The sequence below is a fragment of the Scyliorhinus torazame genome, chromosome 8 (assembly GCF_047496885.1).
Source record: "Scyliorhinus torazame isolate Kashiwa2021f chromosome 8, sScyTor2.1, whole genome shotgun sequence".
Classification (NCBI taxonomy): Eukaryota; Metazoa; Chordata; class Chondrichthyes; order Carcharhiniformes; family Scyliorhinidae; genus Scyliorhinus; species Scyliorhinus torazame.
Window position 1 is genome coordinate 33,786,430 of NC_092714.1, and position 16,828 is coordinate 33,803,257.

General features: G+C 46.5%; 1 protein-coding gene across 3 annotated transcripts in view; it reads right to left on the bottom strand.

Annotated features, from left to right (window-relative positions):
• Positions 1-505: 505 nt before the first annotated feature.
• The window catches only part of chaf1b (chromatin assembly factor 1, subunit B), a 42,789-nt gene continuing 26,466 nt past the window's right edge, over positions 506-16,828 (bottom strand). For all 3 annotated transcript variants that reach the window (XM_072513339.1, XM_072513337.1, XM_072513338.1), the window contains exons 9-14: positions 11,500-11,569; positions 11,321-11,412; positions 8,163-8,319; positions 6,007-6,450; positions 2,853-2,938; positions 506-952 (exon numbers count right to left, since the gene is read on the bottom strand). In XM_072513339.1, coding sequence (XP_072369440.1) covers positions 804-952; positions 2,853-2,938; positions 6,007-6,450; positions 8,163-8,319; positions 11,321-11,412; positions 11,500-11,569 — 998 coding nt within the window. In that variant the 3' untranslated portion in view covers positions 506-803. The remainder of the gene's footprint in view (positions 953-2,852; positions 2,939-6,006; positions 6,451-8,162; positions 8,320-11,320; positions 11,413-11,499; positions 11,570-16,828) is intronic.

Below are 16,828 nucleotides of genomic sequence, written 5' to 3' on the forward strand. Positions count from 1 at the left end.
TGCTAACCACCATGCTGTCCCCCAGTAGCTCAGTAACAAGTCTGACAACACCAGGTTAAAGTCCAACAGGTTCGTTTGGAGTCACTAACTTTTGGGAGTGCAGCTCCTTCATCAGGTGAGCAGTGCTCCGAAAGCTAGTGACTCCAAATAAACCTGTTGGGACTTTAACCTGTGTTGTCAGACTTCTTACTGTGCCCACCCCAGTCCAACGCCGGTATCATGGCTACCCCAGTAGCTTACCACACTTGCCATTGTAAATCAAAGTTCAGAAAATGCAAAATGCAACATCAAATGAGAATGAAGTTTGCTTCCAGTTCACCCACTAACTGATGTTCCTAGGCAGGCTAACTGGCCCTTCATCTGTTTGCTTCTTGTGTGATTTCACTGTGCATTTTCTGAGTGATCGCACTTCAAAGTATATGGGCAGCATGAAAGATATCTGAGGTGCAATTAAGACAGAAGACAAAGATAAATCTTGAATGGAACTGGAATATCAAAACACCCATTTCTATCAGCATAAACAGAAAATCTTTTAATTTTGAGACATAATTGATACTTTGTACAGTGGTTACTTTGTACAGTGATTAACTAAAATGGGACTATTCACATTTAGAAACAGCCTAATATCAAGAGGATGTTATGACATATTTAAAGCCTATAACACAAAAAAAAAAGCTAGAGGTCCTTTACATGACTTACAATGCAATTCCCAGCTCGCATGTACATCCAAGCACTGCGGCTAAACCAATCACAATGCTGAATTTTATACAAAGTACGTGTGTTAAAAAAGTTCTGAGGCATGTTCATTTGTTACAGGTTTGCACACTCCCCCTCTCGCAGTCGTCTTCTGTTCTCACATTATCTGTGGGTTTGAGGCTCTGGTTATCATCAGTTCTGGAGCGTTTAGCATCGGGTGACTTGCATGAAGGATCATTGGACGGAGAAGATCTCTCTAAAACATTCAAAACATGCCGTTTAATGCAGAGAAACGTAGCTCTGGCCAACAAACTGGACGCGCACATGCGGATGTCAGAGAGGGAGACTGAAGTGTGTGTGCGCGCGCGTGTGTGGCCGCAGTGCCTCACCATGTTGAATAGCCTGGCAATGCTCACACTCAAGGCCAACATTTGAATAATAGCCACTGTAGCAAACAACAGGAGAGCACTTTGCTCCAATGGAATCACTCTCCCAACAAACTGACAATGCCATCAGGGCGGTGGAGAAACCTCAAATGATTGCTGAAGAATTACATTTATTCACATGGGGATTCTTTGCTCATGTTTTGTTTGCAGAGACCTTTTGTTGAAACTTCAGTTCTTTCTAGCAACTCTTAGAAAAAAGTATTTAAGCAACCATTTGCGTTTCCACAGCAATTTTAACGTGAAAAGTTCCACGGCTCTCGCCAAAGATGATGGGTAATTAAAGGGTGCCTGCGCGGGTTCATTCACATCTAACTATTCAACGTACAAAACTAAATTTCACCAACTTTCCCCCACTACACAGATTTTCCCCTATCGACTCTTTCTCAGCCCTTTCCCAATGGCACGCCAATAGCATGAAGCAGCTGCTGCACTCCAGTATCTCGAGACCGATCTTGTCCTCATCTGATCCACATACGGGTCCGCGGCAGCAAGGTAAAGAGCGAGCAGAAATCCTGGTTAATTCATTTTCCCTTCCATGGCTCAGGTCATACTGTCCCACCACAAGCTTAGCCGAGAGCAGTTCAGCACCACAAACTAGGGATTGAACTAGAAAACAGCTGATGTATTTTTGTTTTCAATTGAATGTTGAAAATAAAAATCTATGGTTTCGACGTCTGGACATCAAATGTAAAAATGTGGCCACGGTCCCAGAGGACCATAGGCTGCTCCCTCCTTGGACAGCTGACTGGTGGTGATTTTAACCCGAGGATCACCACTTCTCTTACCGAGGGGCAAGGTTGAGAAGGCGGGGCCTCCATGAATAACCTCAGCCGGTACGGGAATTGAACCCGCGCTGTTGGTGTCGCTCCGTATCACGAACCAGCCTTCCAGCCAACTGAGCTAATCGACCCCCCAAACATGGACATTTTTGTCATTAACTATCTTCTTTTTTAGGCGGTCCCCAGGTGTGAGGATGGCCAACTCCCACTCCAGTGTGATGGGTTCTGAGGTGGCCGACAAGTCCAATGCGTGGTCTGAAGACTCTGCCACACGCGGTGGCAGGTGGCGCTTGGAGGGTGGAGGCACATGAGGTGTTTAGAGATTGGTACGCTCTCTCTCCAGCATCTCAGCTTCAGCTCTGCGTGCTGCTGACCAAGTCTCTCGATGCATCTGGTGTCTTCCCGAAAGAACCTTCGCCATTTTGCTTGGTTGCAACGCCGGGTCGGAGGGGATGTTTCAGCTCTTAGGGGCCCTTGGAGAATTTCACCAGTGCAATTCTGTTGTCCTGCCCTTCAGCATTAACTTAGTCGTTATGTACCAGCAAACCAGCCGTCAACAGTCATGAGTGACTCTCAAAGTTAGCATCTGATGAAACTGGCAATTTAATTTTCAAATGTAGATAATCACAAGTGAATAAAGAGAAGTCACATAACTGGTGTGAAAGACATCAGAAACCGTACACAATCCACCGCGGGTCCTCAGACACTAAGGGCAACAGTGTGTGAATTCCATGCTCAGTGGTCATCTCGGTCTAACAGAAACCAGCTCCTGTTGGGATTTGCAAACACACCTTTATCTACTGGCCTCTTATCGGCACCTCTGCCTATCTTCATTTGCGTTTCTCCTTTTTAAATTAAAAATGAGAGTTTAACTGATAAAGACCATGCTTCGAGTTCAGTTCGTTGGTGGTCAGCGGGGATCGCTACTTACCATGGGTTATTTTTTCTGCGCAGGTGGCAGGTGGCGTGGGTACCACCTGGGAGGAACCTGGGTTCACAGGAGTCAGTGAGATTCGCCTAGAAGAGAGCCAGACAGCTTGTTACTGAAAGGAACCGGTAGGACAAAAAACATAGGATATCCTCACAAGATACATACAACTACTGGACCAAACCGCTTCCCTCTTTGCAGCTTCCACACAGGGGATCAGTCGCTACCAGCTCAGGAATCGTCACTGCTTCCAAGCAGATGAGAGGAAATTCATCCCGGGTCATCACACACAATGGACACGAGTGTAGCAGCACCTGTTTCAGATTCCGCCCCGTGTCCCTAACTCACTGACTTCAATTGAAATGGAGTAGAGTGTAAAAGAGGCTGCCTGGCTGGGGCTACTGCCAGGGGCAAACTTAATTCTCCGACTTTGATCTAGTCAGTGGGCTGTCCATTAAATATGATCAACTTGTCAGCTATATGAAGCTAATCCTAAATTAATCTCAGTTTGCACCAATCTCGGGCACTGAAACTTTAATATTCTGAATTACTGGGGCATAATTGAGCAGCCTTTGAAACCTCTCATTTTGTCAATTAATCCTATCGGCTAAATTCTTTTGCATAGTTAATGCTTCTGAAGTTATTAAACAAATATTGGTTCATGACTTTGATGTCTGACGTCTTTGATACTGGTACAATTCCACTAATTTTACTTATTCTTTCCCTGGGATATGAACATCACTGGCAACACTAGGGACAGAACGGTAGCATTGTGGATAGCACAATTGCTTCACAGCTCCAGGGTCCCAGGTTCGATTCCGGCTTGGGTCACTGTCTGTGCGGAGTCTGCACATCCTCCCCGTGTGTGTGTGAGTTTCCTCCGGGTGCTCCGGTTTCGTCCCACAGTCCAAAGATGTGCAGGTTAGGTGGATTAGAACATAAAACATTACAGGCCATAATAAATTGCCCTTAGTGTCCAAAATTGCCCTTAGTGTTGGGTGGGGTTACTGGGTTATGGGGATAGGATGGAGGTGTTGATCATGGGTAGGGTGCTCTTTTCAAGAGCCGGTGCACTCGATGGGCCGAATGGCCTCCTTCTGCACTGTAAATTCTATGAAACACCAGCATTTATTGTCCATCCCTAATTGCCCTCGAGAAGGTGGTGAGCTGCTTTCCTGAACTGCTGGTGTCCATGAGGCATAGGTACACCCACAATGTGGTTAGGGTGGGAGTTCCAGGATGTTGCCCTCGCGACAGCAAAGGAACGGCGATATATTTCCAAGTCAGGGTGGTGAATGACTTGGGAGGGGAACCTCCAGGTGGTGGGATTCCCAGGTAACTGCTGCCCGTTTCCTTCTGGATGGAACAGGCTATGGGTCTGGAAGGTGCTATCAAAGGAGCCTTGATGAGTTGCTGCAGTGCACACGACTGCCAGTGTGTGTGGAGAGAGTGAATGTTTAAGTGGGTGGATGGCAGTGCCTTGTAGATGGTGGACAGGCTTTATGGAGTCAGCAGGATTCAGAGTCTCTGATCTGCTCCTGTCACCACAGCATTTAGATGGCTGATTCAGTTCAGTTTTGGGTCAATAGTAACCCCTGCAATGTTGATAGTGAGGGATTCAGCGACTGAAATGACATTGACTGTTACAGGGAAATGACTAGACTTCTCTCTTACGTCAGAACTTGTTCCGCCATTCAATAAGATCATGGCTGATCTGTTTGTGTTTTGAGTCCCATTTACCCCAATGGAGATTTTTTTAAATTTGTTCATGGGATGTGGCTGCCATTGGCTGGATCAGCATTTTTTGCCCATCGGTTCAAGAAGGTCACACCACCACCTAATTGCCACTGATATGGTGGATGTGAGTTGCCTTCTTGCACCGCTGCAGTACACGTTTTGTAGAAACACCCACAACGCTGTGAGGAAGAGAGTTCTGAGTTTGTGATCCAGCGACAGTGAAGGGACGACGATATCCACGTCAGGGTGGTGAGTGACTTGGTCGGGAACTGGGAGCTTCTGCCGTGTGCATCAGCTGTTCTTGTCCTTCTAGGTAGTAACGGTCGCAGGTTTGGAAGGTGCTGTCAAAGGAGCCTTGGTGAGTTGCTGCAGTGCATCTTGTAGGTGGTACACACAGTTGCCAATGTGCATCAATGGTGCAGGGAGTCAATGTTTAAACTGGTGGATTGGGTCCCAATCAAGCGGCTGCCTTGTCCTGGATGGTGCCGAGCTTCTTGAGTGTTGCTGGAGCTGCACTCATCCAGGCAAGTGGGAATATTCCATTTAACTCCTGACTTATGCCTTGTAGATGGTGGACAGGTTTTTGGGAGTCAGGAGGTGGATACTTTGACTTGATGATAATGGTGGAATGGAGGATATGCGGGGCCATGAGTTACAGATTGTAGTTGTATATAATTCTGCTGCGGATGGTTCGTAGCACCAAATTGTGGAACTAAATTCAAATCGATCTGATAGTATAGTTTGCATTTTCAGTAATTTCACCTTCCTGGATGATAGGAAACTGGCTAGAAACCTGGATTCTTTGATTATTATTCTACCAACGCCTGTCATGAATCATATGGATAAGCAGCATAGCTGGACACATTTAAGTGTCTGGCCTTGTCCCCTCCCTCCTCTCTCACCGAGGTTAGCAATGGACATAAGGGGTCATTCAACATTACAGTATATATTTTGCCATTCCATAGAGTCCTTACATTGCACACAGAGGCCATTCGGCCCATCAGGTCTGCACCAACCCACTAAAAGAACACTCTACACCGAGGCCCACTCCCCCACCCTATCCCCGTAACCCCCACCTAACCTGCACATGTTTGGACGCTCAGGGACAACTTAGCACAGCCAATCCACATAACCTGCACATGTTTGGACTGTGGGAGGAAACTGGAGCACCCGGAAGAAACCCACGCAGACATGGAGAGAACGTGCAAACTCCACTCAGTCACCCAAGGCCAGAAACAAACCCGGGTCCCTCATGCTGAGGCAGCAATGCCAGTGTGCCAACGTGCTGCCCAAATAACAGAAATTTCCTGAAACCCTTAGCAGTTAACGCCAGCAGGAAGTAAAAATAATTTTGAGAGAAGTAACCGTAAGCAAAATGCTGCGTTGATGACTTGTCAACTGATCGGAGTTTCAGCTTTACCTGGGCACCGGGGTGTTGCTGGGCTTGCTCCAGGCCTTCAAGGTACTCAGGGTGAGCCTCCTGGGTTGAGGAGCTTTGCCATGAGACGCCGCGTGGTGAGGCGTCGTGTCCAACGAGGTTGGAGAAGCTTTGGTCGTGAGGGGGGTCCCGGGGGTCTCTTTAGCAGGGGCTGCCGCTGCACTGGTCGTTTTCAGCTGGACTGGGGTGGCAGAGTCCTGTTGGTCCACGTTCCTGGCCAGAGCGCTGCACTCTGTCTGTTTTGGGGTCACAGCAGTCACCCGGTTTGCTTGACCCTTCTTCAGTTTCTTCTCCGAAAGGCTGGGGACCTGCATGGAGAGCACTGGCTTTTCTTTCAGAGGTATACCCAGCTCGCCTTTCTCGAACGTGACAAAGGAGCAGTACCCATCCGTGGACGATATAGTGAGGAAAGTGCCATCTCGCGACCTATTTGAAAGGATTTGAATGGCACAGGTCAGGAAGATTTTCAACGACTTCCTTCCAAAACAGTCCAGTTAAAATGAAGATAATTCAACAAAGGGGGGGGGCAGCATGGGTCTCAGTTTAAAGCCACCAGAACTGCAGAGATTTAAATAAAAATGTTCCAGGAAATTCCCCCCCAAAAAATTACATATTCAACTTTCAGTTCAATAAAAAAAAGTTCTCACGAATATCCCTGAACAAGTTAATGTTAAGAACAATTGATCTTAAAATTCATCTTTAAGCTTCCCTCCAAACATGCTACGGATGAACACGCCCATGGGCAGCTCAGACTGGTGGTGAGTTAAGTTCTACCCGGGTGGTAGGGAACAAAGTGTGTGCTCAACGCGCCTACATTCTACAGAATAATACAGAACAGAAGAGGCCCTTCGGCCCATCGAGTCTGCACTAATGCATGAAAAACACCTGACCTGCCGACCTAATCCCATTTGTCAGCACTCGGCCCATTGCATTGAATGCTATGACAGGCCAAGATCTCATCCAGGTAGTTTATAAAGGATGAGGCAACCCGCTTCTCCCAGGCAGTGCGTTCCAGACCGTCACCACCCTCTGGGTAAAAAGGTTTTTCCTCAAACCCCCCCTAAACCTCCTGCCCCTCACCTTGAATTTGTGTCCCTTCGTAACTGACCCTTAACAAAGGAAAACAGCTGTTCCCTATCCACCCTGTCCCTGCCCCTCAATCTTGTACACCTTGATCAGGTCGCCCCTCAATCTTTTCTGCTTCAGCGAAAACAACCCAAGCCTACCCAACATCTCGTCATAACTTGAATGTTCCAGCCCAGGCAACATCCTGGTGAATCTCCTCTGCAACCTCTCCAGTGCAATCACATCCTTCCTATAATGTAGCGACCAGAATTGCACACAGTACTCCAGCTGTGGCCTCACCAAAGCTCTATACAATTCCAACATGACCTCCCTACTTTTATAATCTACACCTCGATTGATAAAAGCGAGTGTCCCAGGTGCCTTTATCACCACCCTATTAACCTGCCCTTCTGCCTTCAGAGATCTATGGCCAAACACTCCAAGGTCCCTTTGTTCCTCGGAACTTCCCAGTGTCAGACCTTCCATTGAATATTTCCTTGCCACATTACTCCTTCCAAAGTGTATCACCTCACACCTTTCAGGGTTTGTCTATAACATTTAAGAGGATATCTTGGCGAGATGACCTTTGCCTAAGCAATATTTTCAGACACTCCAAGCACCAGGCACAAGTTCAAGATTGTGAAAGCCGCCAATAAACACCTTACGATCGAGCTACATCGAGGGGGAGACACAGATTACACCCGAAAAAGGGGCAGGTATTTAAGCCTCAAAAAGAGACCTCCGACAGTGTTGGATGTAGTAGAACAAAAGATCTCAGGCTCAGTGTTGTGAAAGGCAGAGTGTGACAGACACCGGGAAACAGAACTTTGAAGAGGATGATGGACAGTTGACTGAGAAGGCTACCCTAATTTAAAAACGCCCTAGTGGGCAGATGGAAGGTTTGGAATTATCAAAAGGTAAGGTTAAATGATCTTAAAATCCTTATTAATGCAAATCACATTGTGCCACCTCATGACGTTCGGAGATTAGGATTCAGAAACAATATAAACAAGATGATAAAATGTAATCAATTAGAGAGAGAGAGAGAGCTTCCATTGTTAACCTTTCCGTACCATGTTATATCACTCAGGGTGTGATAATGGATGTTTGAGATATAACCAAAGGGAATTGTTTGTTGTGTATCGTACAAGAGTATGGAATCCTCCGAAGCTACTGCAAACACCAGTCGATATGGCAACTTGAACACATTTGTGTTCTTTGGTGACTCATCTAAACATCAAAAAAAACTCGGGTTATAATTCTGCTGTGAGTGGGGTCGGAGGTAGATGAACACAATTATTCCAATAAAGACATAAATTTAACAAGAACAACCATCTATCTCACATAAAAAGCAGAAAATGCACACCTGGGTTTGGCATCTATTTCGAAGAAGGGATGATCCAAAACTATTTTTTTTTTTTTTAAACCTCTTTCTGACCGGTTGAGAAATCTCCAGATTCTAATTTACTTCATTCTTTCCGAAAAAATATTGCTAGTTAATTAGTGCTCAAGTTCTTCCTGTGACAATAATAATTACATGAAATAGCTTCCATGATGTTAAACAAATACTTATATCATTATAGCCCCCTTTGTCCCCTCTTCTCCCACTGCGCAGGGATTAACATCTTGCTGGGCGGGACAGGCCCAAGGCATTCTCCAGCACATCAGCCAAATGGTCATTGTCCATGAGTGAGCTTTGTTGCACCAAGTAGCTACTTAACCACAGAGGTCCCAGATTTGAATCTGTCCTTTCCTAAGGGGGAGTCGCTAGCTAGTCATGAAAAATGTTTTGTTTTGTGGTGACTAAGCAAGCGTACAACTCTAAAATAACGAGGGTCTCTCGTTGAAGCGTCCATCACATCAATCAATAAAGCGTCTCTCTCCTCCAGATGCAAGGTCTGCGACCATGGCTTCCTGGAGACTGTCAGCCCTGAACAATGTGCAGTTTCTGCTCACATTTGCCCAGCTCTTTTTCCCCTTGTTAAGCAAGTCTTAGCCTCTCCTCACAGTTCCTCATAATCAACATCAGAAACTTTTGGCAAGAGGCGACCAGTAATCTTGGCCTTGGCAGCAGTACCAAGTAATTAGTCAGGCTGCTGTCTTAGCTGTGAAATGCTTGGAGTCATCCTGGTGAAGGAATCTCCAGAAATGAAACTTTATTTCCTTCACAAAACTATTGTGATTTGTTTAGGATGGCGGGGGGGGGGGATGATGATGAACCCGCCAACCCCTCCTCCCCCTACAATGCTAAGTACACATGTTGGTATGGGTATCAGCTATGGGTAGGATATGGTTCAGATGCGACGTTCTGCAGATACCAAAGTCTGTCAGAGATGTAACCGAAGAATTGCCTTCAACTTGTCCTCAAAATGAAACTAGTGTTGCAACTGAACATCAGGAAAGCAGAGTGCTAATGCTAACTGAACAGTGAAAGCTTGTATCTTCCTCAACCGATAACCCATCAAGACCACAGGCCCAGAAACAGCTCACCAAACAGGCCTTTAAGGTGTCCAAGTGGGAAAAAAAAGGTTCAGCAGAGAGTAAGACAGGCGGCCAATGTGCTGTGGCCTCTTTGGTACTAATACCCAGGATGAACTTCACTCAATCTATTCAGAAAGCTGCCCACTTATCAGTCAATTTATGAATGTCATCCCAAATTAATCTCACCAATTTTTATCAATCGCAGAACCTGATCACTAGATTTCTGATTAACTATTATATAAAGGGCTATGGAGAGAGTGGGTGTAAAAGGCACTGAAGTGGCCAATCAACCATGATCTGGCACGGCAGACTCGACGGGCTGAATTCCTATAAATTTTAAATCGGCACACAGTTAATTCTGAACTGCTGAATCCGGGGGGGCCCAGGAGGGGAGAGAAGCCGACATTTTGGCCTTTGCCTCCCTGGTGTCCCGGAGACAGATTTTGCTGGGATGGAGGGACTCGGAGCCTCCAAAGTCAGGGTTGTGGGTCAGCAACATGGCAGGGTGGGGTCAGTGACATGGCAGGGTTTCTCAGGCTCGGGAAGATTAAGTTTGCCTTAAGAGGTTCAATTCAAGGGTTCGCACAAGTTGTTCTTGTTCAGGGGAACAGGTGGCAACCGTTCATCGACTTCTCTAAAGAAAACTGACCGTCAGCAGAAGGGGTGGGGGGAGAAAAGAAAAAGGGAGGCATGGCATTTGTAGAATAAAGATAGGGAATCTAATGTACGGGGGGGGGATGTTATTGTGATGTTGTTGCATGTGTCAGACCGCTCAGTTGTTTAGAACGTCTAAATGTTAAAATTAAAAATGCTTCAATAAAATGTTTTCAAAAAAAAAAATGCTGAACAGCCGAGGCATAAACTTTGCAAACTCTCTTTCTCAATTAACCCGAATCAGCTACTTTTATTTATTGCATCCTCAATGCTTAAATGCTGCGATGATTGTAAAGTTATTGAACAATTGCTTGTTCATGACTTTGGATTTCTGACCTTCTTTGATAATGGCAGAGGTTCACTCAGCAGTTTGTATGGGTCCTGATGGGAAGTCAATGTAAATGGTGGAATCTTGTTATAATGAAGTGCACACTTTAGTTTGCAAGTGGGAGCAGCTGTTACCAACAGAGGAAAGATGAGGGAATTAGCTTCTGTACAAGAACTGGTTTACATCAGTGCCGCGGGGGGTGCCAACACATGAAACGACGGCAGCCAATCGTAGAATCATAGAAGTTACAGAGCAGAAGGAGGCTATTCAGCCCATCGAGTCTGCACCGGCTCTTGGAAAGAGCACCCTACCCAAGCCCACACCTTTACCCTATCCCCATAACCCAGTAACCCCACTCAACACTAAGGGCAATTTTGGACACTAAGTGCAATTTATCCTGGCCAATCCACCTAACCTGCACATCTTTGGACTGTGGGAGGAAACCGGAGCACCCGGAGGAAACCCACACAGACACGGGGAGAACGTGCAGACTCTGCAGATAATGACCCAAGCCGGGAATCGAACCTAGGACCCTAGAGCTGTGAAGCAATTGTGCTAACCACTATACTACCGTGCTGCCCAAATGAAAGTGTTAGGGGATCCCCGGCACAGATTGAATCATCCCTTAGCACGAATGACAGACTTCACAACAGGACAGAAAATTGTTGAGACTGGGGCGATTAAAGAAAAAAACTCCATTACCCCTAACAATTGTCACACAAGGTCAGATACTGTCAAATAGTGCTTATGCTGCTTTATCAGACTCACCTTCGACCTTCTGCTGCCTTAGCTCAAAAAACATTGGGCAGCAGCGCACAGCAAGAGTTGCCTTAGAGGGACAGGGCAGGTGGGCTATGGGCCTTCAAACAAAAGAGATGGGTTGGTGAAGTTACCTCACAAATTTCAAGCAAGGGTTCAGCATTGTAACGATAAAACTAAGTTCCTACCTCTTCAGATTTTTTCTGGAGAATACGAGTGTCGTGTTGGTAACATTCTCTCCAGCTTCAACACAACCAGCTGAAAGAGGAAGCAGAAAATTAATGAGTGCGCGTCGCAAGATAAAACAGAACACAAAAAGTAAACAGAGGATGCTGGAGGCGCGAAGCTCTTGGGCGCCGGGAAGCAAGCGGAGCGAACTTTAGATGGGTCAATTCATCAGAACCAGGTCCCTTCAGATAACCAACGCCAATTTTTACTCTCGTGCATTTCCAACGTTCTCTTTCTACTTTTAACAGTCAACTCGAACAGCCATAAACGTCGGATTTGTTCCGGAAAACATTCCCGTGAATTGAAAAACCTGCAATTTTAATTACAGTGGCATGACTCAATTTAACAGTTGACTAGATCCTAGCTGTTTAAATATTTATTCCACTGCAGAGATTTCACCATTGGGGCCACCAGCAAGTTCAGCAAAGCAGAAAATAAACAGTCCTCGTTTCTTCATTGCTGCAATTGACTATTCTAATAGTGGCATAAATACGCTTCCATACATAAATATATATACGTACATCCAGTGCAAAGCACATCACAGAGACATGAGGGGGGGGGGGAATTACGGTCCCACGTGAACTAAATATTTTCATGATTTAAAACGAGAGCTCCAGGATTACGAGGCTGCTGGAACAACAGCAGGTCCGAACTCGCCAGCATCCCGCCAAACTGAAACCTAACTGAGCAGGCAGACTGAAACATACAGGTTGTCAGGCTCCGGATGGAACAGAAAGTTGGGGCAGAAGATTGTTCTTTCAGCTCAAATCCCATTTCAGACAAACAGGAAAAATTCAACACCCCCCAAATCACAGGGCAAGTCGCTCATTTCTGAACTACAGGCTTCAACTTATGGCACATTGCGCTGAAAAAGTAGAAGCTGTTTTGCACTCTGTACCTAACCCGTGCTTTACCCGAACATCCTGGAATATTAGGGCATCTCAGAGCCATTTTCTGCTGCACATCCTGGTGTATTCCAACTATATTTACATATAAAAGAAAGTGTGACAACAGTAATTCTTAGATAAAACAATCGTTTCACTATTAACACAAACGAGCATTAACTCTGATGTGGAGATTCCGGCGGGGGACTGGGTTGGGTACAGTCAGAAGTCTTACAAAACCAGGTTAAAGTTCAACAGGTTTATTTGGAATCACTGGCTTTCGGAGCACTGCGGCTTCATCAGGTGAGGGAAGAGGTAGGTTACACAGACACAGCATATAAAGACAAAGTCGATGATGCAAGATTATACTTTGAATGCGAGTCTTTGCAGGTAATTTAGTCTTTACAGGTCCAGACGGTGCGACTACCCGAAGATCAGAGGCTGAATGCCCTTGACTGCAAATGTTCCCCGACTGGAAGGGAACATTCCTGTCTGGTGATTGTCACGCGATGTCCGTTCGTCCGTTGTCACAGCATCTGCATGGTCTCGCCAATGTGCCACGCCTCAAGACATCCTTTCCTGCAGCATATGAGGTAGACAACCTCATGAGGTGAATTGTGACGAGGATGCAGGGATTCTACAGCAAGATCTGGACAGGTTGGGCGAGTGAGCAAATCAATGGCAGATGCAGTATAATTTGGATAAGTGTGAGGTATTCACTTTGGAAGGTTATAAATTGATAGAGGGGAGTGTGCAGCGGGATCTGGATGTCCTTGTGCACCATTCGCTAAAGGTACGCATGCAGGTGCTGCAGGTGGTAAAGAAGGCTAATGGTATGTTGGCCTTCATTGCGAGAGGTTTTGAGTATAGAAGCAGGGATGTGTTGCTGCAATTGTACAGGGCCTTGGTGAGGCCACACCTAGAATACTGTGTGCAGTTTTGGTCTCCTTTTCTGAGGAAGGATGTTCTTGCTCTCGAGGGAGTGCAGTGAAGGTTTACCAGACTGATTCCAGGGATGGCAGGACTGTCATATGAGGAGAGATTGACTGGTTTAGGATTGTTCTCGCTGGAGTTCAGAAGAATATGGGGGGGGGATCTCATAGAGACTTATAAAATTCGAACGGGACTAGACAGGGTAGATGCAGGGAAGATGTTATCAATGATGGGTGTGTCCAGAACCAGGGGTCACAGTCTGAGGATTCAGGGTAAACCATTTCGGACAGAGTTAAGGAGACATTTCTTCACACAAAGACGTGCTAAGGAATTCATTACCACAGGAAGTAGTTAATGCTAAAACTTTGAATATATTCAAGAGGCGGCTGGATACAGCACTTGGGGAGAATAGAATCAAAGGCTACGGGGAGAAAGCAGGATTAGGCTATTGAGTTGGATGATCAGCCATGACCGTGATGAATGGCGGAGCAGGCTCAAAGGGCCAAAAGACCTCCTCCTGCTCCTATCTTCAATATATCTGTGTACAACGTTGGCCGAGTCACACGAGTATGTACCGCGTACCTGGTGGGTAGTGTTCCCACGTGTAATAGCATTAGCTCAACCAAGGACGGCACGGTGGTGCAGTGGTGCTAGCACTGCTGCCTCACAACGCCGAGGACCTGGGTTCAATCCCGGCCCCAGGTCACTGTCCGTGTAGAGGTTTTGCGTGGGTCTCACCCTCACAATCTAAAGATGCGCAGAGTCGGTGGATTGGCCATGCTAAAATTGCCCCTAATTGGAATTTTGTTTTTAAAAATTCAACCATTACTATAATCAAATAAGTGTAAATTGCAATTACTTTGATTTAAACACTCGGCCACTGTTTTTCCAACTTAAGACCAAATGCGCATTCTATTCCCACGGAAGGCCACGTATTGGCAATGAAACAAAGGAAAACTAACATTCCAGCCCTGTCCTTGGAGGGGGTCCTCCCAGATGGAGTGGGTTTTTTTGTATGTTGAAGCTCTCCCCTGCAACAGCACAATTCAAATACTTGGCAGTGCAAACATCTTCCGACCATTATCAGATTACCAAGATGATTTCTCAAGAGCAGCGACAAGGCTCACGATATGTGCAAGACTTTGGACCTCGATACAGTTGGGTGTGATTCATTGGAATTTGTTTTCCCTCATGTACTGAGCATTGTCTGCATAATAAACCTTTCCAACTTCATGTGAAAATGTCATATTTCATTAAAACGTGAATAACCAGTTTAAGTAATGTGCATAATAGTCGATAAAAGCTCCTTTCCTTGGCGGGATCAACTTATCCACCTGATGCTGTCTAACTCTGCAGAGGCAGCTGCCATGTCAAGAATATTGGGGCGGCACGGTTAGCACTGTTGCTTCACAGCGCCAGGGACCCGGGTTCGATACCTGGCTTGGGTCACTATCTGTGCGGAGTCTGCACGTTCTCCCCGTGTCTGGGTGGGTTTCCTCCGGGTGCTCCGGTTTCCTCCCACCATTCCCGAAAGTCGTGCTGTTAGGTGATTTGGACATTCTGAATTTGCACATTTTTCCTGTTGCCGTATTCAATCGCCCCCCCCCCTCTCTCTCTCTCTCCTCTCTCTTCCCCCCCCCCCATTGCTTCCACTTGCGTGGTAGAGCAGAAATTATGTGATGCTTTGTGAACACGACAAGCCTGGGATGAAGTGCCGCAGTGTTTTGGTCCATGTTGCTTTAGCTTGATCAAAGCCTCGTGCAGTAACGGACAGTGCATCCTTGGAAGAAGAGCAATCAGAATGCCGCAGCTTTTCAACGAGCCTATCCAGCATCTCAAACTTTTGAAACTAAGTTCTGCTTGTGACATAAAAACCAGCTACATTTTGGTTTGTACATAGGGGCCAGAGAAAGCATATGTACATAGCTCCCACCCAAGGAGCAAAAATAGAAAACAGAAAACATTCGAACTGAATATCCTGAAGGGGCTTAATGCCGATATTAGTTGTCAGCCTAGGAAGCCTGAAAAAAAGGAACGTGAATTTGCTGAGAAGCCAACACCCATGCAGATTAGACATCCATTCCACTCCCCAATTGCTTTGCATCCAAAGCATAATAATTTCTGGCCCAGCACGGCTGTGACCTATGTTTTGCCCCAGGAGGGTGGGAGTCAGACTGTATATGTGCATGTGTGTGGGGGGGGTTACTGTTGAGAGGCTGGGTCTGGGTGTCTAAATAGTTACTCTTGAGTTAGAAGTGCTTTTTCTCCTTCCAACTCTTTCAGAGTAACTATCAGGGTAAAACAGGCAGAAACACCCGAAGTTAGCGTTATAAATCGCTTTGTCTGATGGTTCCCAGCCCAGTGCCATTGTCCAGAGGAAGTTGGCTCTTTCTGGACAATTGCCGGGTGAGCCTTTACATGGGACCATCCTGGAAGGATTCCCCAGTGCATCACTGGGGTACCCCCCAAACGTGACTGTGGGGAACCAGGACGTTATGGGCCATTGTCTTCTATAATTCCACAAGATCGTTTCGGTCATGCTCTTTCAAGGTTGAAGAGCCCCAGTTTCCAGACTCTTACACAGTCGTTCAATTGATATTAGCTTAATGGCTCATCTCGGCTCTGTAGTGTGAATACTTCTCTCATGCCCTGTGTTCAATCTGAGCAAAATACTCAAGGTAACCCATAGTTTTATTCCAAGAGCTTCTAAGTTACCCTCAAGATTCAACAATTCATCAAACTTTGTTGTTCCACTCGGATTTAACATCCATCATTATCAGTTTCAATTCTGGCCATATCTGCACCATTCATAGTGCACGTGCAGTGTTAAACTTTCCTGTCAATGTGCTGTATGGAACGTCCCCTCTGCTTGGCCGCACAGCGATCGGGAATGTGCCTCGCAGCCTCTTCACAACCTTTCCCATTTAAGGTAACACAGGCTGCACGCTAGAATATTTGAAGATATCACGCATTTGAAGGTGTGCGTGTGTGTGCACGCGTGTGCATGCGCGCGCGCAGCACTCCTGCTGCCGGAAACCACACCGGCGTGGAGCCAAGCAGGCCCAGTCATGAAGCGCTGCGCGGCTCATTAACCAGGGCTGAGGGAGACCTCCGCCTCAGGTCCCACCAATCGGGTGAGCCTGCAGCTCCATCCGTCCCGGCAGCGGTCACTGCCGGGGCTGCAGGTGACGTGTGAAACCAAGGCAGAGGGTCCCCAGAGGAGGCAAGTTCAAGGTCTTGGGCCTAGAGGGGTTAGGAGAGATAGCGGGTTGGAATTAAGTGGGGGTGGAGGTTCAGTCTAACAGGAGGGATGCCCCACGATCACAAAAGGACAGCCACCAAAGAACAACCCCCCTCTACTGCCCCAGCCCTTTAACCATCGGAGGTTAAGCATTCCACCCTGATCTCCACACCAAAAGTATAATGTTGTAGGCAGTGTATTGTTAACATGCCTTATTGGCCTGTAATTAGT